Source organism: Antechinus flavipes, chromosome 3 (genome assembly GCF_016432865.1).
Source record: "Antechinus flavipes isolate AdamAnt ecotype Samford, QLD, Australia chromosome 3, AdamAnt_v2, whole genome shotgun sequence".
In the NCBI taxonomy this organism is placed as follows: domain Eukaryota; kingdom Metazoa; phylum Chordata; class Mammalia; order Dasyuromorphia; family Dasyuridae; genus Antechinus; species Antechinus flavipes.
The window spans coordinates 319,213,326-319,239,412 of record NC_067400.1 but is presented as its reverse complement, the minus strand read 5'-3'; the positions used below and the strand labels follow the sequence as shown (position 1 = coordinate 319,239,412).

The 26,087-nt window shown below is 36.2% G+C and overlaps 1 protein-coding gene across 5 annotated transcripts in view; it reads left to right on the top strand.

Moving 5' to 3' along the window:
* MYLK (myosin light chain kinase) overlaps positions 1-26,087 on the top strand; it is a 198,893-nt gene that overhangs the window by 137,713 nt on the left and 35,093 nt on the right. For all 5 annotated transcript variants that reach the window (XM_051985428.1, XM_051985429.1, XM_051985430.1 and 2 more), the window contains 5 exons: positions 2,895-2,927; positions 3,066-3,159; positions 4,831-5,034; positions 18,536-18,753; positions 24,842-24,965. In XM_051985428.1, coding sequence (XP_051841388.1) covers positions 2,895-2,927; positions 3,066-3,159; positions 4,831-5,034; positions 18,536-18,753; positions 24,842-24,965 — 673 coding nt within the window. The remainder of the gene's footprint in view (positions 1-2,894; positions 2,928-3,065; positions 3,160-4,830; positions 5,035-18,535; positions 18,754-24,841; positions 24,966-26,087) is intronic.

Here is a 26,087-nt window from a genome sequence, read left to right as displayed (position 1 = left end):
AAAAAATAATATTTTATTTTTCTCCAGTTACATATGAAGATAATTTTTAATATTCTAGCTGCTGATTATTAAAGACAACTGAGAGAGCTTTTTATAATAACATACTTTGTGAGTGAGATAAAAAAATGCCTATGCATGTAAGTGATAGAGTTAGCATTTTAATGCAGGTTTTTTGATTTCAAATCCAGCCATCTCAGCTTTAGGGTGTTTTTTTTTTTTTTTGGCAAATAATGTATCTTATTTAATCCTCATTCCTTTAAGTCTAAAAAATGCAAACTAGACCATGTGACAGTTCTTGCCCTATCCATAATCCTCATGCTAACTTCCAAGTTGTATAACATTTATCTCTAAATATAATTCTAGCCTAACCTCATCCTTAACTAGGATCATAAATCTAATGCTGACCCCAACCCTAAAAATGCCTCCAAATCAGAAAATATTCCTAATCTCAGTGTAACCCCTAAACTTAAGCCGACCTTCAGCCATAATTCTAATATAACTTGTTCTCCACATCAGCTTTATTTATATTATAGGGAAGTGATTGTGTAATATCATTTGCCAAAGATCTTATGTTCCTATCATCGTTCCCTTAGTATTTTATCCCCTTGCATTAAACAAGGATAGAAAGTTAGAAGAGGTATTTATGATTAGAGCAATTTTTCATTCTCAAATTTAATCTTATTAAATTCCGCCTATCTTCCTAGCCTGCCTTGGATCTTTTTGAATCTTGTCTCTTTTATCTAAAAAATCCATATCTCTGTAGGCTTTGTGTCTTGGGCATCCTTGATAAACCTGCCTTCTGTGATTTCATCTAAGTTACTCACAAAAATATTGAACAGGACCATGGACAGATCCTGAAGCTATTCCACTAAAGATTTTCTTCCTGCTTCATATAAATTAAATCTGCCTGTATTATTATCCAGTCTGCATTTCTCCATCTCACCACAAGATTATTATAAAAGGCCCTCCCATATGTCTTTAATAATTAGCAGTTAGCTGGCGTAATGGATAAATGTTGGTTGGACTTTCTAGTCAACCAAACCTGACTTCAAATTCTGCCTCAGACACAGATTTAACCTCTTTTCCCTTCAGTTTCTTCACCTGTAAAATGGGAATAATAATGTTGATGATGATAGCACCCAATTCATAGGACTGTTGTAAGAATCAAATGAGGTGACATAAATAGGTACATAAATAATACTTCACAAGCCCTAAAGCTCTTTATAAATGCTAATTGTTATTACTATTATTATTATTATCTTTCTGTTGATATTATTTCAGTTATATCTGTTTCTCCACAATCCCATTTGAGGTTTTCTTGGCAAAGATACTGGAATAGTTTGCCATTTCCTTCTCCAGCTCATTTTATAGAGAAGGAACTGAGATATGGGGTTAAGTAATTGCCCTAAAGTCACACAGCTAGCAAGTGCCTGAAGCCGAATTGAATTCAAGAATATGAGTCTCCCTGACTTCAAACTCCAAAGCATTCTATCCACTGTGCTGTCAGTTGCTGAAAGGTAGAAAGGTAGAGAGATGATAGATAAATAGATAGATAGATAGATAGATAGATAGATAGATAGATAGATAGATAGATATAGATCTATATAAATTTATTATCTACATATGTATCTGGACAACAAAGTGGATAGAATTCAAGAAACCTGAGTTCAAACAGCCTCAGATACTTACTAGTTATATGACACTGGACTAGTCACTTAACCCTGTTTGCCTCAGTTTCCTCATCTGTAAAATAATCTAGAGAAAGAAATGAGAAATCACTCCAGTATCTTTGCTTAGAAAACCCCCAAATGGGGTCATGAGGAATTAAAACCTACTGAAACAACAAAAAATACTTTTATATACTTTTTATCTATGTATTTGTTTCTCCCATGTCTACTGAGTTCATCTCCCTAATAGTTTAGTATCACTATCATAAATGAATATACAGTTAGCCTAGTATAACTTATCATCAATTAATCCATTCTGTCTTAGTAATTATAGTTTTCCTTTTTTAAAACCACTCACAAACTATTCCTTTAATAAGAAGTATCAGCCTATTGGCAAAAATAAACCTCAAATTTACCAGTCTGTAATTTCAAGAATCTATTTTTATTTACTTTTTGAAAATTTTTATATTTGCCTTTGACCAAGTTTGTCAGAGTCCTTTTATCCACAGTCTCCAAAGATCATTTATGATGACTCAGCAATCAAATCCCAAAGTTTTACTTTATGGGTTTTTTTTTTTTACCTTGAAATATAGTTCATCTGGATTGAGTGACTTGAATTTGCTAAGGATAGCAAGGTATTATCTTAATATCTTCCTACTTCTCTTGGATTTCCATGTTTTGTCAATCATCTTTGTTCCCCTCTTTCCAGTCTGAAGAAAACTCCTAGTGAAGAAAAGAAAAGCAAATTAAGAGTTTATTAGTTTTGCCCTCATTCTGTCATCTCCTATCATAATCTCATCCACGCCAACTAGCATCTTGTGACTCTGGATCTTTGGCCCCTCACATAATTTCACATCCCTTGCCAACCTCACTTTGTTTTGGGCTTTCTTGTTCCTGACTTTATTTCAGGACCATGCCACTTTTTAAAAAAACTGTCTTTGGATAATTGCCAGCTCAGCTAAAACCTTGAGCATCTTTCCCCTTCTTTCTTTTGTTGCCCACTTTTGGTCATTTCCCCACTAGTCAGCTTTTTGGTACCACAGAGTGAGATAGGGGAAGGGAGAAGAGACAACTCTTACTTGACTCTGGGGCTCATGGTCAAACATTTGTGCTTAGTAATGCTGAGGCATGATATCTTGTGCTGCTACTTTTTTTGGATGTTCACCACTGAGTAGACTGTGCCTGACTCTTCTCTAATGTTTTTTGGTTTGTTTTTTTCCCCAACAGAACCTAAGGATGAAGTGGAACTGTCAGATGATGGTATGGAAAGCTTCATCATTCTCTCTGAGATTTGAGATGGGGTGCAAAATGGGGCTAATTATACTGGGGAGGGGGATGTAAATCTTGGGCCATGGGAAAGACAGATTGCTGACCCTAACCCTCATCCCCTGTTTGTAGATGAGAAGGAGCCCGAGGTAGACTACCGGACAGTGACAATCAACACTGAACAAAAAGTTGCTGATTTCTATGACATCGAGGAGAGATTAGGATCGTAAGTGGGGTGGAAGCCTGCTCTGTAGCTTTGGGTGGCAGGGCAGAAAGCTGATTCTCAGGGAGAGTCACTTGTTTAAACATAGGGGGTTATTTTCAGAAATTCGTACCTCTACCTACCCTATCATCACCACCAGGAAAGCATTCAAACACAGTGCCTGAATTAGCAGTTGCTAAAATATACGGCCCATTTAAATAATACAATAAATAAATAATACAATTCCCTATCTCACCACACAATCCCATCTAGAAGGGGGAAGAGTATCCTAGTGGTTAGAGCACTGGCCTAAGAGTCAGAAATGCATACTTATGCATACTGAATGTGCCATTCTCTTCATTCCATTAGTGCAGGGGTCCTCAAACTTCTTAAATAGGGGGCCAGTTCACTGTCCCTTGAACTGCTGGAGGGCCGGACTATAGTAAAAACAAAAACTTTGTTTTGTGGGCCTTTAAATAAACTTCATAGCCCTGGGTGAGGGGGATAAACTCCTCAGCTGCTGCATCTGGCCTGCGGGCCGTAGTTTGAGGACCCCTGCATTAGTGCTTTGGGACAATTCTCTTATAAAAGACATTGTTACATTAGAGGTATAAACATGCTTTGATAATGGGAGTTTCCCTACAGGAGCTTCTTATACTGATGAAATGACAGGTCTGGTTTCTTTTTTCAAAAGGTTTTTTAAATGATCCCCAGAACTCAGGGGAGCCAGAAATACACTCCCCACATAGCCCCTTGGATCTGACTAATCCATCATTCCTGTTGAAATATAGGACTCTTATTACAATCATTAATGAGAATGAAATTAGCTTTAGTTCTATCTCAAGGAAGGTGGAAGCCTGGCCTGTACCTTTGAGGATAGTGGCTTTGCAATAACAGTACGGCAGGAGGCTGATTTTTGAGAAGGATCACTTGTTTAATTCCCACTTTCACCTTTGAGAACTAATCAGTAGAGGGAAGTGATCTCCATTCCTAAGGCCTCCCCTAATTTTTATCCATCAGCAATCACTTTGAAGGCTTTGCCTTAAAGAAATAAAGGAAATGGAACTAGGCTTTTATTCTCAATACAGGAAAATGGGTTTACAGGGTTTACAGACAGAAAGAAATTTAAACCCAATAGTGCCTACTTGGAAGGCACCTTCTGAGATCAGTGAATGAATGAGAAAATCCCTTGCAGAAGTATTCTAGATGTATTTATTCTGAGGAAGGGAAAAAGAGTTGTAAAGATTAATACCATCTCTGCTCTCTTCCTCAAAGACAGCTGCATATCCCATTTCCCCATAAGAAGAATGGTCTAATGCAACACTTCTTAAACTAGGGTATAATCTGTTTATAACTGCATTTCAATATATTTTTATTTCTTTATAATCCTACATATTTTATTCATTTAAAAAACTTACTCTGAGAATGATTGCCAAAATGGTCTATAACATAAAAAGGCTTAGAACTCCTGGCTTGATAAAAGAAAAAAAATGCTCTATATTCAAAGAGTGTGTTCCTAAGCTAATGAGAGAAATACCTTGGGAAAGGAGACATAGAGACATAATTAGATTAATTGCAAAGGTTACAGTCCATAGGTTATTCAAAGGAGATTTACTAACCCAGGCCTACATTTCATAAACATGATGACTAATGAGCTTTTCCCACCCCATCCCAATCTCTCTTTTCTCTTTTCAGTGGGAAATTTGGACAAGTCTTTCGACTTGTTGAAAAGAAAACTGGAAAAATTTGGGCAGGGAAATTCTTCAAGGCATATTCTGCAAAAGATAAAGAGAATATCCGGCAGGAGATTGACATCATGAACTGTCTACACCACCCTAAGCTTGTGCAATGTGTTGATGCCTTTGAGGAGAAAGCCAACATCGTCATGGTCTTGGAAATGTGAGTGCTTCCCACCCACACACCCCTTCAAACATCTCAGCCTCCACCACATTATATTATGCCTCCCCAACCATATCCTCAAGGTAACCCATTCTCTAGTGCCATAAGCCATTTGCACCCATCCTCCTCATCTCCCTCACCATTTAAAAATCCAAGAACATGGTACCATTGGTCACATCTGCCCTCGATTTTGGAGAATTCAACTGTAGGTAACTACAAACAAAAGTGGGGAGAGCTGCAGATGGGGGCAGCAAAGGAAGGGAAAACATTGAATCTTTTCCTTTCCAAAGCTTTATTTAAGGCATTAAGACCTTTTTGGGGAGTCTAGGACTCTAATCTTAAGTCTTTGTGGCCCAAGGCAAAATTCTCTCTCTAGTTCCATCCATCTTTTTTTCTTTTTGGCTCTCCTAATTTATGGAAGATTTTCTCTGTTGACACTATTGACTTAATTACAATCTACAAAGTGTGGGAGGATTAGACTCTTTTTTTCTAGCCAGAAGATTTTTGTGGGTTTTCAAAGAGTCAGTTTTTTTGTCACTTTGTTTCAACCTTGAACCTTGCCCCTACAATCTGTGATGATGGCAGTGGACCAACTAGACTCTGTCTTCCTCTCTAAATTACTCATTTGAGCTCTGGGGTTTTAAACAGTGTATGAAGTTTAAGATACAGCTGCTTCTTCAGGAAAATAAAGCAGTTTGGATGTTCATGAGCCCAGAAGACAGTATTGAGAGACTTCTTCATCCTACATCTCCTTACCCTGGTTCAGCCCTAAACATTCTGCCACCATTTGCTCTATCACTTTTCTCTTCCTGTACCCAATGCTAAGAGTATTTCTTAAACTATTTCCTATTGGAAATATAATCCTTCCACACCAAATCCATACTTAAAGACAGTTTGGTGGAAGTAACATTAGGTTAGGAATCTGGAGACTTGAGTTCTGATCTTATTAACCTCATTTTTTCCTCATATATAGAAAAAGAAGCAATAAAAGAGGGCACTTTTGAATGGTATGATTTCTAGGGTCTCTTCCAGCTCTTAACATTTTATGATCCTACTGAACCATGTAAGATACAGAAAAAAAAATCCTTGGTCACTTTTAAGAAGAATTCAACTCTGAGGTAGATTGCTTACTTCGTTCCTCCACATGGCTAGCACCATAGTCATCATGCCCTTGGCACCTATTCTAATAATGGAAAATTTATGTCAGTACTTGTATAAATTTTTGAGTGGGGATGCAAGGAAAGGACTAGGAGCAGAAGGAGTTTGGGCAAAAGAGAGCAGCAGTGATGGTGCACTGAATTCCATACTTAGCTTGGTATTAGGAATTGGCAAGCTGAATGGAAAAAAAAGGAAGCAAATGTATAAAGTTTTCAGCTGGACTGGCTTTCACCTACCATCCCCCTCTCTCTTGAACAGAAAAAAGTCTTTAATACAGTGAAACTATAAAGTGTTAGTTTGGAATATGGAGATATGTTTAGAAAAATTGCATGTTTAACCTATATCAGATTACTTTCTGTCTTGGGGATGAGGGAGGCCAGGAATAGAGGGAGAAAAACTTAAAAATACTATTTAAAAAATAAATAAATCTCACCTGATCATTTAAAAAAAAGTATTGGTTTGAGGTAGAAGTGAGAAAGGAGGACTTGACTTTTAATAGTATTTTATTTTTCCAAATACATGCAAAGACAGCTTTTAATATTCACCTTTGCAAAACCTTGTGTTCCAAACTTTTTTTCTTTTCTTCTCCTCTTTCCCCACTCCAAAACTGCAAGCAATCCAATATAGGTTAAACATATTAGTAACACATGTAAAGGGAATTAAAGGGTCTCTTTGATTTGAGAGAAAGAGGAAAAAACAAGCAAGCAAACAGCAACAAAAAGGTGAAAATGTTATGCTTTGATCCACATTCAGTCTCCATAATTCTGTCTCTAGATGCAGATGAAACTTTCTATCACAAATCTATTGGAACTACCTTGAATCAGCTCATTGTTGAAAAGAGTCAAGGAGAACTTGACTTTAAAAAATGACTGAGGCTTTGAATGCCTTTCTAAATCTATAAAAAGATAGACCAACTCTTACTTTCTAGGTTCCCTTTATGTACTGTCTTCCTTTATTAAAATGTTACCTCCTTAAGAGTAATCATTTGAGGGAAATAGATATGGAGAGACATAGTGACTTAGTAATATACAGTATATTGGAAATGGAATCCAGATCTCTTAACTACTGGCTGTGCTGCCCTTGATATGGAAAGAAACAGAGACAAGGTACATCCAAGAACCTGATAGTTGGATAAGACCTCAGAGAATATCCTAATTCCTACTTTGGAGCTTGCATTTGCCAAATGGTAATCATCCAACCTTGTTTAAATATTTCCATGACATGGAACTTATCTTTTTACTCCCAAAATAGTTTTGTTTTGTTTTGTTTGGCAAACCTGGGTTAAGGTGACTTCTCAAGATCACAGAGCTAGGAAGTATTAAGTGTCTGATATGGGATTGAACTTTGGGCCTCCTGACTCCAGGGGACAACTTCTTTTCTTAAGGTTGATATCAAATTGCTCTACCTTCTTGTAACTACTACTCCCTACTCACAAACCCTAGTCCTCAAGCAGAGTAAGTTTAATCCCTCTTGTTGTTGTTGTTGTTCAGTTCTTAAAGTTGGGTCTGACTCTTTGTAACTCCTTTTGTGGTTTTTCTAGGCAAAGATACTGGAGTGATTTTTCATTTTTCTTTCCAGCCCACTTTACAAATGAGTAAACTGAGGCAAACAGAGTTAAGTGATTTGCTCAAGGTCGCACAGCTAACAAGTCTCAGGTCTTCCTGATTCTAGGCTCAGCTCTTTATCCTCTGTGCCAACTAGCCTCCCTCCTCATCATAGAATCCTAAATTTAGATTGGAAAGGACCTCAGAAGCCACAGGGTCTAACCTTTTCATTAAACAGATGAGGAGCCCAGACCAAGCTAAGTGAAATGACTTGTCCTACACACAGAGAGTGAGCATCAGAGGCAAGACTTGAATCCAGGTCCTCTTTAAATTTTGAAAGAAAGCCATCAAGTTTTTTCTCTGGAATAAATATTTCCCTTCCCTTAAATCAAATTTTTTATTTTTTGAGGTTTCCTCCTCATTTTCTCCAGATTTTTTGTTCGTGCTGAAAGCCCTCTAGGGTACTAGTCTAAGGGAGTTTCTCACTCATAAACCCTTTCTTAGTACAGAGCTTGGGCTGATGTTACCCATTTGCCATTGTGAATCATAAACAGTGAAGAGTCTTAGAGTGGAAAGGAACCTTGCAGATAATTGAGTCCAGCCTCCTTCCCAGAAGAGAAATCTCTAGAGCCTCCTTGACAGATGTTCATTGATCCTGTGAATATGTCTGGTGAAAGGGAGCTGCTCACTTTCAAAGCTGTTTCTTCTACTAACAGCTTTGTCTGTCAAGCAGTTAGTTCTTCCTTATCTGGAACTACAGCATGTCTCTTTCTAATTTTCCCTCATTGGTTTTTCTTCTGCACTTTGGAACCACACGCAAGATATCTGTTTCCTCTTTCACTTGACAGTGCTTTAAACACTTGAAGACAGCTATCAAGTCCCCCCCACCAGTCTTCTCTTGTAGAAACTAACCATACCTCGTTCCCCTTAAGCGTTCCTCACAGACAATAGTTTCCAGGCTCCTCGGCATTCTAATATCTCCTTTTTAAATGTACTGCAGTTTTTCAGTAGATTTCATCATAACGTACCCAGAACTCAATCTACAATATTCCAAAAATGGTCCGATGAGCAAAGAATTCAACCAAACTATGATTTCTGTGAGGTGGTCATTTATTTCAGTACTTCATTAATTCATTATTTCTGGTGACGAAGTCTTCAGCCACAGTCCTTCACTAATCTAGTACCTTAAACCTTTCAGCTTCTAGAATCAGCCAAATCTTGTACTCTGCCTTTTATCCTTTGAGAGCTCAGGGTCACCTCTCTACTACCAAAGAGCATTGGAGTAAATTTTTGGTGAAGGATTTGGATGCTTTATTTCTATCAAAATAGTCTCAAATGAAGTTAATTATTTTGGGGGGTAGTATCTCCATTATTAACTCATATTGAGCCAAACTAAGATCCCCAGGTGTTTTTCACATGAACTATGGCCACACTATGCTAGCCTATACTTGTATGGGAGATGTTTTTATAAATATCAAAAGAAATTTGCATCTGCTTATGTTGAATTTCATCCTGTTACTTTTGATCCATTATTTCAGGCTGTTAAAGAATTGAGATTACTTCCAATTCTGAAATTCTGTGATTCTCAAAAGGTGATTCGTTGTTGGCCTTTGCTCTACTCCCAAGCTTTGTATTTATGATCTCTGTTTCTAATAGGATTTGCCCAAAATTTGCTCCACTGGCCCTGCCCCCTTTGATCTTAAACTCCTTAACCTATATATCTATTTATTATACTCACTGATTTCACTTCCAGGGGCACCTTATAGGACTCTACTTTCCTAAAGTTCCCTGAAATCGTATGATATGGTTTTTAAACATTGATGCTGTCACCATTGGAATTAGTTTTCCTTCTCAACATTGTGTGATATAAAAAAATTCTTAGCTGTGCCCTCAATGTTTTCATGTAAATTATTAGGAAAAAACTGCTAAAGTGTCCTGCACAGAATACCAGAATAGAATCATCTAACACTTCCTTTGAGATTTCCTCCTGTCTAATACTGTTATTAATAAACTGTTTTTAGATATTGTTCTTCAACCAATGATGAATCTTTGGAACAATATTGCTATCATAACCAACATATGGTTATAATGAGACAGTTCATGAATTTTTTTAGTAAAATATATACTATAAACATCAAGTTTGTCTAGTAATTTACTAAAATATATACGATAAACATAACATTCCCCAATCTACTAACCTCTGTACAAGGACAGTTGAATTCAGGAGATTAGACATTTATCTGACGGCTTATTATAAGCTGTTTCCTTTAATTCCACAAGCATTTTAAAGGCCCTGTTGTATAGAAGGCACTCGGATAGATGCCGGGGATACACAGATAAAAAACAAAAGTTCCTTCCTTTAAAGATCTTATGTTATGTTGGGGAAATGGACACAGATAGGTAAACATAAGATAATTTGGAGACTATCAAAAAAAAAAAAAAAAGCTTAGAGAATCAGAGAAGCCTTCTTGAGGGAAATGGCTTCTAAAATGATTTTTGAAGGAAGATAGGGATCCAGAGAGGTAGAGATGAGGAAAAAATGTATTCCAGGCATGGGTTCTGTTTTGAGCAAATGCACAGAGATGAAAGCTAAAAACATCAGTTTGAGAGAGCAACTGTTAGTCTGAGTTTGCTAGAAATAGAGTGTTTGAAGGGCAATAACATGTCATATTCAATTGGAAAGGTAATTGGGCCCAGAATATAGATTGGAGGAGTTTGCATTGTTGCTTTATCCTAGAGACATGGGAGGATTATAGCTGGGAAGAAAATACAATCAAGGCAGGAATCGATTTGTTTAACAAGTGCATTAAATGATCAGTAACACCAACTCAGGAGAGATTCAGACATAGAGTGCCAAGTACCAGTAGAATACGGTACTCTGCCTTCCTTGTGGCTCAGGAGGCAGAGATGATGCCTTTTGACAATTAATGTCCAGTTGAGGCTTAGTCGTCTGACACAGATGTTGCTTTCATTTCTGTTCATAGAATTAGTCAGGCTGGGTACTAAAATCCCGGGTTGCTTCATTTCACCAATGGATGTTTTGGGGATAAGTGGGAGACGATGAAAGCCCCTTGCTATCTCTTTCCAGATTAGAGTGTAAAAGTGTATGTTTCTCATAGGTCTAGACAAGATTTGGTTCCTTGGTTAATAGTTATTGTTCAGTCTTCAGGCATATCTGATTATTCATAACCCAATTTGGGTTTTCTTGGCAGAGACACTGGAGTGGTTTGCCATTTCCTTCTCCAGCTCATTTTATAGAGAGCTAGAAATGAGAAAACTAAGACACACAGGGTTAAGTGAGCTGGTTAATATATGGGGCCAGATTCGAATTCAGGAAGATGAACAAATCTTCTTGGCTCCAGGCCCAGTGTTCTATCCATTGCACTATCCAGCTGCCTTTCCTCTGCAAAAGCTTCTAGCATTAGCAACTTGGTAAGTTACTCTTTGAATCACCTGCCAGAAAACTCATTTTAAATTACAAAAACCTCTGTCCTATCATCCTATTAATCTCATTTAACTCTAGTGTCACAGTACCATTGCATATGTCAATTGGGATTACCACAGAGACCTAAAGTTGATAAAGTGTTATGATCATACTATCTGATAGTAATGTAATGCTTTAAAGTGATAAGTCTCTTATGTAGTGGGAAGGGCACTAGACTAGGAGTCAAGGCATATAGATTAACACTTAGTCCAGATTTTAATAGCTATGTTATTATAGACACATTGGAACTCCACTTTCTTATCTGTAAGATGGGGTTGATAATAGTTGCATTACCAACCTTCCAATGTTCTTATGAGAAAAGTATTTTGTAAATGTTATATAATCATGTAAATGTGAGTAGCCACTATGAGATATACTGCCCCTTATACTCATAATTCCTTGTTGTTTTTGTTTTTACTCTGACAATCTGATATTTAAGCACTCGGTAAGAAACCTTTTATACGAAAAAATATATATACATACATATATATTTTTTATCCTGGTATTTTTTATGATTTTATCTTATTTTTAATTTATGGAATAAAATAAAACATTTCCATAACATAGTACAACCAAAAAGATGACTGTGCATGAATGTGCAAATCTACTTTGTGTAACTTGTTATTCCTTTCAAATATACAACAAAATTATCATATACATTTCTTTTTTTCCCCTTATACTTATATTTTACCTTTATATAAAAATCTTAGTATCTTTCCCTAAACTTAGGAAAGGTTAAAGATACACAACCCAAGGTGGGGAAAGTGATTCAGCTTAAAGGTAGTGCTCTGTGACTAAGGAACTATAATGGATGTTAAAGGAGAGCTGTTGTTTCAAGTAGAGTCTTCTTGATGGGATCACTATGCTTTGCATACTGAGAAACTCAAATTTTAAGAGAAGTATTTTAATTCTGTAAAAATTTATTCACATTAAACAAACAGAAAAAAATTATTTTTTAGTGGGAGTGGAAAATGATGAAATTTTGGTGAGTGAAATACCATGCTTAGGATTTGGGACTTGAAATCTGTATATGGGGTTATTTCTTTGTTTAAAATTAGTCTGGCCCAATTATAGGTCAGCTAGTTACTTGGAGAGCAAAGAATCAGAACATAAGGAGTTAAAGATTCTTAAGGGGCAGTTTTTTTATATTAAAGCTTTTTATTTTCTATATATATGTATACACACACACACACAGATAATTTTCAACATTGACCCTTGCATAGCCTTGTGTTCCAAATTTTATCTTCCTTCCCCCCACTCCTTCCCCAGATGGCAAGTAATCCAATATATGTTATACATGTTAAAATATATGTTAAATCCAATATATGTATACATATTTATATAGTTATCTTGCTGCACAGAAAAATCAGATCAAAAAGGAAAGAAAATGAGTAAGAAAACAAAATGCAGGTAAACAATAACAAAAATAGTAAAAATGCTGTGGGGGCCACACTTAGTTCCCACAGTCCTCTCTTTGAGTGTAGATGGTTCTCTTCATCATAAGATCATTGTAACTGGCCTCAATCATCTCATTGATTGAAAGAATCACATTCATCAGAATTGATTGTTATACGATATTGATGTTGTCGTGTACAATGATCTCCTGGTTCTGCTTACTTAACTCAGCACCAGTTCATGTAAGTCTCTCCAGACCTTTCTGAAATCATCCTGCTGGTCATTTCTTACAGAACAATAATATTCCATTACATTCACATACCGTAACTTATTCAGCCATTCTCCAGCCGATGGGCAGCCACTCCATTTCTAGTTTCTGGCCACTACAAACATTTTTGCACATGTGGGTCCCTCTCTCTTCTTTAAGATTTCTTTAGGATATAGTCCCAATAGAAACACTGCTGGATCAAAGGGTATGCACAGTTTGATAACTTTTTGAGCATAGTTCCAAATTGCTCTCCAGAATGGCTGGATCCATTCACAACTCCACCAACAATGTATCAGTGTCCCAGGTTTTTAAGGGGCAGTTTTGTACAGCCGAGATAACTTCCAACCCACTGGTATTTCTCTCTGGGTAATCCAGTCACCCAAGCATATCCATTCTGCTTCCCAGCACAGTGGCACAAAATACAGCCAAATTCTTGCTGCCTAGACAAGTAAGCCTAAGCAGACACTTTTACCGTGTTAAAGTCCAGTAAATTCAGCTAAGGCAGGATTTAGCAAAGGCGCATAGATTTAGAGCTGGAAGGAACCTCTGTCATCATTGAGTCAAAGCTCACCTCCCCAGTTTTATGGATGAAAAACCTAGAGATGTTATAGGACACACAGGATCAGAAAGCAAGTAATTGTCTGAGGCAGGATTCAAACACTGGTCTTCCTTATTCTAAGACTAGTGCTTAACCCTCTATACTATCCCAGAAGCGCTTGTAAGTTTCAGTGATTCGTAATGACTAGAACAAGATATGTCATACAATACGGTGACTCAAGGCAATTCCAATAGATTTGGATGGAAAGAGCCATCCACATCCAGAGAGAAAACAAAGGAGACTGAATGTGAATCAAAGCATAGTATTTTCACCTTTTTATTGTTATTGTTTGCTTGTGTTTTCTTCTATCTCATGTTTTTTTTTCCCTTTTGATCTGATTTTTCTTGCACAGCATGACAAATACGGAAATGTGTTTAGAAGAATTGCACATGTTTAACCGCTATAGGATTGCTTAATGTTTTAGGGAGAGAATGGGAGAAAGGGAGGAAGAAAAATTTAGAAAACAAAGTTTTATAAAGGCGAATTTTGAAACTATCATTGCATGTATTTGGAAAAATAAAATACTATTTTTAAAAAGATACTTTATAAATTCCAAAACATATTCTGTAGGATGATAATGATAATAATAATAGTTAATATTTATATAACTCTTACTATGTACTAAGTGCTTTACAATTATTGTTTCATTTAATTCTCACAACCACCCTGGGAAATGGGTCTATTATTACCCTCATTTTACAGATGAAGAAACTGAGTCAGATAGAGCTTACATGGGTTGCCCAGCATCACACATCTTTTAAATGTCTTATGTTAGATTTAAACTCAGATCTTCCTGACACCCAATCTATCCAGTACACTCCCATTATGTCATAGTGTTACTGTTCTACGTAGACAATAGGTCAGTAGCTCATAGATAAATTTTGTTCCTTATAGGAAGAGATAAATGCTAAGGTGACTTCACAATACCTTCTCTGCTATCGAGGCTAGTCACATTCATCCTTCTGGTCCCAGTTTATCAGAATATTTGTGATGGTAGAAAATCCAGATCATTGAATTGGCTTGGTTCCATGAATTAATCTTCCATTTATCTTGCTTCCAGTTTGTTAGATAATAAAGATGCTCTTTTTACCTATGTGAAAATACAGTAGACATATTCCTTTTTTTCTTATATAATCAGTAGAGGTAGAATCTCTGTAATCTGACTAGGAAAGAGATTTTCCAGTAGGGATTAAGAACAGAGATGTTGAATGCCAAATAGATCTTGCTTTAGTATGGAAATATAAGCTGAGAAGAAAATGGGGTGGTCAGTGGCTAAATTCTATGGGAATTTTTTTTATTCTCTATATTTGTACTTAGCAGCTAGCTTAGTGAGTGACAGATGGTAGGCAATTAATAAATATTTGTAGATTGATTTAGGATAGGGATTTTGATCTCATTCATATGGGAATCTCCCAGGTAAAGAAACTCCTTCTATGCCTGTAAGTCAATACCCCTCTGTGAATTTTTAATTTTATAGAATTGCTTAGAAAATCTAATGCCAAGTGACTAAGTCACTCTAAGTGATAGCCAGTGTGTATTAGAGGTAGGACTTCAACTATTGTCTTCCTGACTTTGAGGTCAATTCTTCGTTGTTATTCAGTCCAATTCTTCATGACGCCATGGACCAAACCCTTCCATCCTCCACTGTTTTCTCAAAGTCTGTAAATGTTCATGCTCATTGTTTCCATGATACCATCTACCCATCTCATCCTCTTCTGAACCCTTTTTGCCTTCAATCTTTCCCTACATCAGTCTTTTACAGCGAGTTCCATGTTCTCATTATGTGGTCAAAGGATTTAACTTTCAGTTTCAGTATTTGATCTTTTAGTAAATAGTCTGAATTGATTTCATTGACTGATTTGATCTCCTTGTTGTCCAAAGGACTCTCAAAAGCATTGATTCTGCAGCACTCAGCTTTCCTTATAATCCAACTCTCATAGCCACACATTGCTACTGGAAAAACCATAGCTTTGACCCTCTGGATCTTTGTTGGTAAGATGATGTCGTTGCTATGTATGCTGTCCAGATTTGCCATCGCTTTCTTTCCAAGGAGCAAGGGTCTTTTAATTTCATGGCTACAGTTACCATCTACATTGATCTTCGACTCCCAAGAATAGGAAATTTGACACTGCTTCCATATCTTCTTCTTCTGTTGGCCAGGGAGTAGTGGAACTAGTTACCAATACCTTAGGTTTTGTTGTTTTTTTTCATATTAGCTTCTAGCTGGCTTTCACATTCTCTTCTGAGAGCTTCTTACATTTTCACTTTCTGCCATCACAATGGTATCACCTGAATGTTTCAGGTTGTTGATATTTATCCTGGCAACCTTGATACTGGCTTTTGATTCATCCAGGCTGGCATTTCACATAATGTGAAACATAATGTACTCTGCCTATAAGTTAAATAAACAAGGTGTTTCATATTCAGTTTAAACTGTTGCTTCTTGGTCCACATATAGTTCCTCAGGAAGACAAGTAAGATCATCTGATATTTCCATCTCTGAGGACTTGCCACATTTTGTTATTCTCTGTATAGTACACCAAAGGCCTCAAATACGCAGCAGCCCAGAACACTATCAAGAACAGCTTGAACTGGATTAAAATAGAATTGAGAAGTAATTTATAGAATAAATAAACATACAAAAAAAACCCTTAACATTATACATCAAAAGTAAGTTAATATACAGTCCATAGGGATTTTTAAATAAATGGAATGGCCTCCATTTCTAGTTGAAAAGAGGGATTTGCTAATTCAGTTCCAATTGATCAGTGATGGACACAATCAGCTACACCCAGAGAAGGAACACTGGAAAGTGAATGTGGACTACTTGCATTTTTGTTTTCCTTCCCAGGTTATATTTACTTTCTGAATCCAGTTTTTTCTTGTGCAACAAGAGAACTGTATGGATCTTCACACATATATTGTATCTAGGATATACTTTAACATGTTTAACATGTATGAAACTGCCTGACATCTAGGGGATAGGGTGGAGGGAGGGAAGGGAAAAGTTGGAACAGAAGTGAGTGCAAGGGACAATATTGTAAAAATTACCCATGCATATGTTCTGTCAATAAAAAACTATAATAAAAAAAAGAGGAAGCTGATGAATGGAAAAAAAAAAAAGACTCAATCAGAGAGAGATTTTTGAGCTTTACATCAGTGGTTCTCAAACTTTTGTTTTCAGTATCTTTATCCTATTAAAAATTATTGAGGATCTCTCCAAAGCGTTTTTGTTTATCTGGGTTATATTTATAGACATTTACCGTATTGGAGATAAAAACTATTTTTGAATTTGTAGACCCTCTAAAAGGGTTTCAGAGATCCCCAGGATTCTCTAGACCATACTTTGAGAACCACTGCTTTACGTGGTCAATAAAAGGATGCTTGAAGCTGCTTCCAGAAAAAAAAATAGAGGGACCTGATTCATTCTCAAGCTATGGATAAGTTTTGCATTTCCAGATATAAGGGAGGGAAAGACAGCTTTGGTGATTGCTTTACCTCTGGAAGATGATGCTTATAATGAAGATGTGACTAAAGATGGCTACAGTATAGTCACCATAATCCAAGATAGAGATTCAGAAATTTGAGTTTAGGAAGAGTAATCAAATTTTGAGGGGTTACATAAAACTAAACAAATTCCTTTTATATACTACTGACAATTCAACTGGGGGACACTAGATTAGATGTCCCTTTCCCTTTTCCCCAAACATTTTTATGCAAGTAAAATCAGACAGCATAGTAAAGAGAATAGAGAACTAGCTTTGAATTGATCAATTAATAAACAAGTATTTATTAAGTACCCACAATGTGCCAGACATTGTATTGAATAGATAATCAGAAAGAATTATACAACTCCTGCTCACTAGGGAGCTTTCATTCAAATGAAAGAAACAAGTTTTTATGTAAATGTATGTAAATATCAAATATAATATGAATAAATTGAAATGTATACACATATACAATATATAGCTAAATAGAGGGGAAATTAGCAGGAAGAGCACTAATAATTGAAGTTGAGTCAGAAAAAGTTGCATGCAGAAAATGATTTTAAGCTGCATCTTAAAGGAAAGGAGAGAAGAAGTCCCACAAACAGTCAAAATTAAGTGGATTTAAGTCCCATCTCTGACACATACCAACACATACTGGCTATGTAATTTTCTAGGCAACTCTAATATATAGTAAAGTTCAGTTCAGAAAGGTACCAGCTTGCATTGGTAGAGAGAACTTCCTTACCTAAGAATTTGTTTATAGCAGTGACATCACAGGTCACTCCTAGTCCTATCCTAAAATCAGATTTAAATGACCATTAAGTTCAACCTTAAAATGGAAATAGTAATAATAAATATTAACAGGTGTGAACGGTACAAAGGCAGTCCTTCTCTTTCTGCCTTGATGATGGTAGTTTGGGAATCATATCAATTTTAGACCAGTTATTTGCTTCTGAGTCTTCAGGTTCTCTCCCCTCCCCCTCCCCCCCCCCCTTTTTTTAATAAGCTGAGAAAGATAACTCCATTGCCTTCAACCAACTGTAATTACAAAAAAATAAATAAAACTTGTCTCAAGGTGAGAATTGCCCTCCCTAGGACAGACTAGGAATACCTTTACTAGGACCCAGTGAACTTTTCTTTCCTACCCTTTACATTCAGAACATCCCAATTACTGTTCAAAGCACAGGTTCCATTGCCCTCTATGCAGACTTCCTGATTTCGACTCCCTAATATTCCTTCCTCATATTCTAATCCTTCTTAAATCATGATCATAATATCTCTTCTTTATCTTCTCAGCCCAAACTTCTCTCTCTTCTTCAAGTGTGGTGAAAACTCAGTGTATCTTAGTAACCAAGTCTTTTCCCAGAAAAGAAAAACCTCAGTGAGTGCCAGAAGTGATGGGCAGAGACTGTTTTTGCCTTTCTTTGTATTCTTAACACTTAATACAACTCTTAGTACATAGTGAACACTTAATATGTCTTTGTTAAAACTGATTGAAGATCTAATCTCTCTTTTGATCTTTCTATTTTCTTCTTCTTTTCCCACAATGACTCTCTCCATTTCCAGTGTATCTGGGGGCGAGTTATTTGAGCGGATCATCGATGAGGACTTTGAGCTGACTGAACGGGAGTGTATCAAGTACATGAAACAGATTTCGGAAGGTGTGGAATATATACACAAGCAGGGTATTGTCCACCTTGACCTTAAACCTGAGAACATCATGTGTGTCAACAAGACTGGGACTAGGATCAAGCTCATTGACTTTGGACTGGCCAGGAAACTAGGTAATAATAAACAATCTTTTTTGTTTGTTTGATTGATCTCAGATGACTAAATATTTTTTTAAAGTAGAGAATAATGAATAGGTAGCATGAAAAATTGAAGCACAATCAACTTTTGGTTTAATTAACTCACTTTATAAATTCTTTTGTAAATTGTCTGCTGAGAATGGTTAATCCTAGTTAGACAAGTCTTTCTCCCACCTCCATCTTCAACTGCACTTTAGCATCCTCCTGGGCTACCATATTTCTTGCTTTCAGTCAGCCTGTGAAATATTATTTTTATTTATGCCTGTTACAAATTTCATTAAATGGACTTTGTTTATAATCCTTAAGTGAAAAATTTTGTCCCATTACTTGAATCTTAAATATCAGGAAACCTATAAGAAAGGTATTTGATATTATACCAACTTGTCTGCTCATCCTAATTATCCCCATCCACCCTTACCATTTTCTTTTATTTTTTCAACAAACAATATTTATTGAATATACACTATATAAATAACATTTGAGTGATAAAGAAATGTGTAGACAGGATAGCCACTTATTTTAGATAATATCTTTATCTTCTTTCACTTTTTCTATTTTCTACCAATATTCTTCCCAGAGTTACATAACAGAAAGATCCTGGAAAGCTAATTTCTTTTCTTTTTTTCTTCTGTGAGACTTTACTCAAGAAGGGATCATAGGATCATAGAATTATTTTTAATAGTATTTTATCTTTCCAAATACACGTAAAGATAGTTTTCAACATTCATTTTGTAAAAACGATGTTCTAAATTTTTCTTCCTCCTTCCCTTACCTCCTCTCTCCCCAAGACAGCAAGTAAATATGGACATATTTCCATATTTGTCAATTATAGAATTATTTTGAAATAATATTTTACTTTCTCCTTGCACATGTAAAGACTATTTTTAACATCCATTAAAAAATTTTTTTTTGATCTCCCAATTTTTTCTCTCCCTCACTTTCCCCCTCCTTGAGAGGGTTAGCATTTTGCTATGTTATATATGTTTAATCATGCAAGACATATTATCATATTAGTCATGTTGTGACAAAAGAAACCATCCCCACTTTTTTTTTTTTAAAGCAGTGGTTTTTTACATTTGTTTTACTTATATTGGATTGCTTGCTGTCTGGGGTAGAAGAAGAGGGAAGGAGAGGAGAAAATTTGGAACACAAGGTTTTACAAAGGTGAATGATGAAAACTATTTTTGCATATATTTCAAAAAATGAAAAGCTATTAAAATTTTAATAAGCAAAAAAGATACAGAAAGTGAAAAGTAATTTGCTTCAATCTGCATTCAGGCTCCATCAGTTCTTTATCTGAAGATCATAAAATTATTGATATAGAGGAACCTTAAAAGTCACCTAGATCAGAGGTATCCAATCTGTGACCCACAACACTCCCAGGTGTGACCTGAACCAGGTTAAAATATAATTAGGAAGTATTTAACAAAACATATAAAATTTTAAAAAATAGATAATACTGATATATTATTTTTAAACCTCACATATCCTTATGTATGTTTTACAGGCTCCATTTCTATTTGAATTTGACACTACAGATCTAGATTAATTGCTTCATTGCTTCACTTTTTACTCATTTTTTTTTTCATTTTACAAATGAGGAAACAGTGACCTAGAAGCTACTGCCTCAGGATTACACAAATAGTAGCTGCAGAGTCAAGATTTGAACAGGACTTGTGACTCCAAATCCAGCTTTTTCTTATATACACTACCGTATTTCTAAGCAAAAAAGTAGACCACAAGCTAGGAGAAAAGGAACTTTCTTCCTATGGGCATGCTAATGTTTGTAATGGACAGCTCTCTGTATGCTTAGATACTAGATAATGAAAAGTTGACTCTAAAGAGGGCAATTTTTTTTAGGGGCAATTAGATGGTGCAGTGAAGGGAGTCCCAAGCCTGGAGTCAGGAAGATTCATTTTTCTGAGTTTGAATCTGGCCTCAGACATTTCCTAGCTGTCTGATCCTGGCCAAATCACTTAAGCCTGCTTGCCTCAGTTTTCTCATCTATAAAATAATCTAGAGCAGGAAATGGCAAATCACTCTAGTATCTTTGCTAAGAAAACCCCAAATAAGGTGACAAAAAGTTAAACATAACTGAAGTGACTAAAGAACAAAAGACCCTTATTTCTGGAGTGAATTTGAAATTATTAGAGAAATTAGGGGACTTAATAATAATAAAGCTGTAGGGGAGTCAAGCCAATGGCCATTTCATAGGATCTTAGAACTAAAAGAGACCTCAGAGCCAGCTGATCAGAACTCTTCATTTTTAAAAATGTGCTTTTCTCTGTTTTCACAATGAAGAGTCATTACTATGAGTTCCCTACCACCAATGAAATCAGTGGTTCAGTATCAAAAAAGAATTATACGGAATAAAACTTAGTGTTTTTTTGTTCAAATAACATCCATGAAGATAGTTTAGAGTAGACTCCTAGGTCCTCTACAGCTCTTAAGAGTTTATATTCTCAGCCCCATAAAAGTATCTTCAGTTATGAGAAAAGTCCAGGAGTACTCATTGCAGTGACAATTAATTGGCTAATAGCCCTCTTGACTTGTTGGAGCTATTAGAATAAAGACCAAGAAAATTGAGGTAGAAATCACTTCCTGAGAAAATATACTACATAAGTAATTCAGGAAGGGGAGGTACAACTTTTCATTGTATTTATCTGAGGCTTGGAGAATTAATTTAAACCTGGAACAAAGGCTTAAATTGAAATAAGAATTTAAAGGAGGTCTGGGGAGTAATAATAGCTAACATTTATATTTTACTAATAGATTTTCAGAGTGCTCTTGAAGTAGGTGCTGTTATCATCTCCACTTTACAAATGAGGAAATTGAGGCAGAGCATGGTTAAGGAATTTGTCCAGGGTCTTACAGTCAATATCTGAGGCCAAATTTAAATCCAGGCAGGTCTTCCTGCCTCCAGGTCCTTATCTCCATCCACTGCCTGGGAAGATCTTCCCAAGAGTGAAGTGTTAGAAGAGATGAGCCAGATTTCTTCCCTCCTACTCTTCTCAGCTTTTGGGATCCTGCTTTGTACAATCCATCTTCCTTAACTCCTTAGGAGAGATTGGCAATTCCCCCAATGCACACCTCTGCCTTCTCTTTTCTGCCAGCTGAGTATCCTGACCTTTGTGTTGTCATTTAAGGTAAATAATTATCTTCATTCCTGAATTTATGCTTTAATGTGAAGCATACCATAAGGAGAACAGAAGGAATGCCATAAAAAGCAGACAGCTTTGAAAGCTACAGGTTTGACTTACAGATTTTGAAGAAAAAGAAAATTGGATATAACAAGAATCTACTGTCCTGTGTATAATTTGATTTTTTTTCCCTGTTCTACTACGTATATGAAAATACACATTTATTTGGTTTTTATATGGCAACCGAGTGTCCTAAAGCATAGAGTGTTGAACTTGGGACTCAGAAAAACCTAAATTCATAATTCTTTGCAGCAAAAATACTTCACAGCAAATCACTTAACTGCCCTCAACCTCAGTTTCCTCACATGCCAAACAAGAATAATAGCAGCACCTATCTCAGGTTTATTTTGAGCCAAATACATATGAAGTTGTTTTGCACTTTAATTTTATTATCTTTAATTCATATTAGTCATGTCCAGTTTTTAATGACTCCAAATTTATGGGGATTTCTTGGCAGGGATACCAGAGTGATTTGCCATTTCTCTCCCCAGGGTCCCCATTTTACAAATGAGTCTCACTGACTCCAGACCTGATACTCTATCCACTGTACCACCTAGCTACCCAAACTTTAAAACATTATGCAAATTCTAGCTATAAATTGTTCTGTGGTTATAATTGGCAGTACTGATTCTTCTTTTTTTTTTTTAATTAGGATCATAAAACCAATTCCCAAAAATCACTGTTTGCTCCTTGAGGCATGTGTTAGCTCTACCATGGCTAACTCATATAATTTCTTTTTTTATTATTATTATAATAGCTTTTTATTGACAGCACATATGCACGGGTAATTTTTCAACATTGACCCTTGCAAACATTTCTGTCCCAACTTTTCCCTTCTTTCCCTCCACCCCTTCCCTAGATGGCAGGCAGTCTCATATATATTAAACATGTTAAAGTATATCTTAAATACAATATATGTGTATACATATTATATAGTTATCTTATTGCACAAGAAAAGTCGTATTTAGAAAGGTAAAAATAATCTGGGAAGAAAAACAAAAATGCAACCAAACAACAGAAAGTGTAAATGTTATGTTGTGGTCCATATTCATTTCCCAGTGTTCTTTCACTGGGTGTAGCTGGTTCTGTTTATCACTGATCACTTGGAATTGAATAAGATCCTCTCATTGCCGAAGATATCCACTTCCATCAGAATTGATCCTCATATTCTCATATAGTATTGTTGTTGAAGTGTATAATGATCTCCTGGTTCTGCTCATTTTACTCAGCATCAGTTCTTGTAAGTCTCTCCAGTCCTCCCTGTATTCATCCTGTTGGTCATTTCTTACAGAACAATGATATTCCATAACCATAATTTACCCAGCCATTCTCCAATTGATGGGCATCCATTCATTTTCCAGTTTCTAACCACTACAAACAGGGCTGCTACAAACATTTTTGCACATTTGGTTCCCTTTCCTTTCCTTAATACCTCTTTGGGATATAAGCCCAGTAGAAACACAGCTGGATCAAAGGGTATGCACAGTTTGATAACTTTTTGGGCATAATTCCAGATTGCTCTCCAGAATGGTTGGATCTGTTCACAACTCCACCAACAATGTATCAGTTTTCCCACATCCCTTGCAACATTCAACATTTATCTTTTCTTGGCATCTTAGCCAATCTGACAGGTGTGTAGTGATATTTCAGAGTTATTTTAATTTGCATTTCTTTGATCAGTAATTATTTGGAACAATTTTTCATAGGAGTAGAAATAGTTTCAATTTCATCATCTGAAAATTGTCTGTTCATATCCTTTGACCATTTATCAATTGGAGAATGGCTTGATTTCTTATAAATTAGAGTTAGTTCTCTATATATTTTGGAAATGAGGCCTTTATCAGAACCTTTAACTGTAAAAATGTTTTCCCACTTTATTGCTTCCCTTCTAATCTTGTCTGCATTAGTTTTGTTTGTACAAAAACTTTTTAACTTGATATAATCAAAAGTTTCTATTTTGTTATCAATAATGATCTCTAGTTCTTCTTTGGTCACAAATTCCTTCCTCCTCCACAGGTCTGAGAGGTAAACTATCCTATGTTCTTCTAATTTATTTATAATCTCATTCTTTATGCCCAAATCATGAACCCATTTTGACCTTATCTTGGTCTATGGTGTTAAGTGTGGGTCCATGTCTAGTTTCTGCCATACTAGTTTCCAATTTTCCCAGAAGTTTTTATCAAATAGTGAATTCTTATCCCAAAAGTTGGGGTTTGGGGGTTTGTCAAACACTAGCTTGCTATAGTTATTGACTATTTTGTCCTGTGAACCTAACCTATTTCACTGATCAACTGCTCTGTTTTTTAGCCAATACCAAATGGTTTTGGTGACCGATGCTTTATAATATAGTATTAAGTCTGGAACAGCTAGGCTACCCTCATTTGATTTTTTTTTCCATTAGTTCCCTTGAAAGTCTTGACCTTTTGTTCTTCCAGATGAATTTTGTTGTTATTTTTCCTACGTTATTAAAATAGTTTCTTGGAAGTCACTAAATAAATAGATTAGTTTAGGTAGTATTGTCATTTTAATTATATTCGCTCCACCTGTCCAAGAGCACTTAATATTTTCCCATTTGTTTAGATCTGACTTTATTTGTGTGGAAAGTGTTTTGTAGTTTTGCTCACATAGTTCCTGAGCAGTATTAATTCTTATTAAGTTCAGGATAAAAATAATTTCAAAAAATGAAGCATATTTTCAATATGTATTTATTTCTCACTGACCATCTTTTACTGGGAGTCCCTTAAAGATAAAGTTTGTCAGTGTTCCTCTCTCTTTATGGTACCCAGTGCAGTCCATCCATACTGACATTTAGCACGGGCTGCTGAGAACGCTGCCGAAGAGTGATCCCCTCCCTTGTGTTGCAGAGAACGCAGGCTCCTTGAAGGTCCTCTTTGGTACCCCTGAGTTCGTTGCCCCTGAAGTGATCAACTATGAGCCAATTGGCTATGCCACAGACATGTGGAGCATTGGAGTCATCTGCTACATCCTGTGAGTCCTGGGGGCCGAGGGTGGGTGCTGGGGTAGGACAAGGTTTTAGTCTGAAAGACTGAAAAGGTTGACATTGGTATTAGCTCATCGAGCAGATTCCCTTCAGTGAGCAAAATGGAGGCGCGCTACCCAATACCACCTAAGTGAAAGCAGGAGCAGGGATTGGAGCTAGCCAGGCTTAAAGTTCCTGTCCAGCTCTTTAGCCCATTCGGTGACTGGATGTTAACTACGCATGTGCACCTCAGCTAGTTCTCATTTTACAGATGACAAAACTGAAAAAATAAATTCATACAAGTGCTGAGTAAGTGGCAGAATATGAGTAGCTGGTGCTTATCCTCTGACTCCAAATCAAGAGCACAACCCACTCTATTAATGAAGAATTCTTAGAAGAAAGGTTGAAAGTATAAAGGGGAAGGAAGCAAGGGAAGCTCCTGATTTGAATTAGAATGCCTGGTAAATGTTGTTGTTTTGAATATGATCCATATGAAGTCTAGAATCACTAGTTAAAATATTTTTGATCAAGGCCAGATCACTACATCAAAGATAAATTCGGTTCTTTTTAGACAGACTCTAGTGACAACCTTGATCAGCTTTCTCATTATAATGGATCCTTGTGCCACTGTGATAAAAAAGGATTTCAATGAAAAAATAGGGGATGGCTTTGGGTTGTAACATATCTCCACTGGTTGGGGGAGAGAGGGGCAGAGACTTAAAACATCATAATGAATCAAGAGCATGAAGCATTTCTTTTTATATCATTTATTTCTGAATATTTTTCTCCTCTTCTATGTAACAAGCCTTATCTTGTGACAAAAGTTTTTTTTTTTTTTTAATTTAGCAAAACCAACTAACATACTGATCATGTCTAGCTGTATTTGCAACATTCCACGCCCATGATCCCCTAGCTTTTCAAGGAAAGGAAGGAAATAGATTTTCCAAGAGTTTCTTTGTATATAACTGATAGTACATTATTCTCCTGAGGGTGCATCTCATCTGTGTTTTCGATGCCCTGTTGAAGCACCCAGCAGGGAGCCATATGAATAGAAGTGTCAGTTAATAAAAGCTCTCAGTGATGAGAAAGTAGAAGTTCAGAATAAGTATCTTCAGTATAAGGGGAGGAAT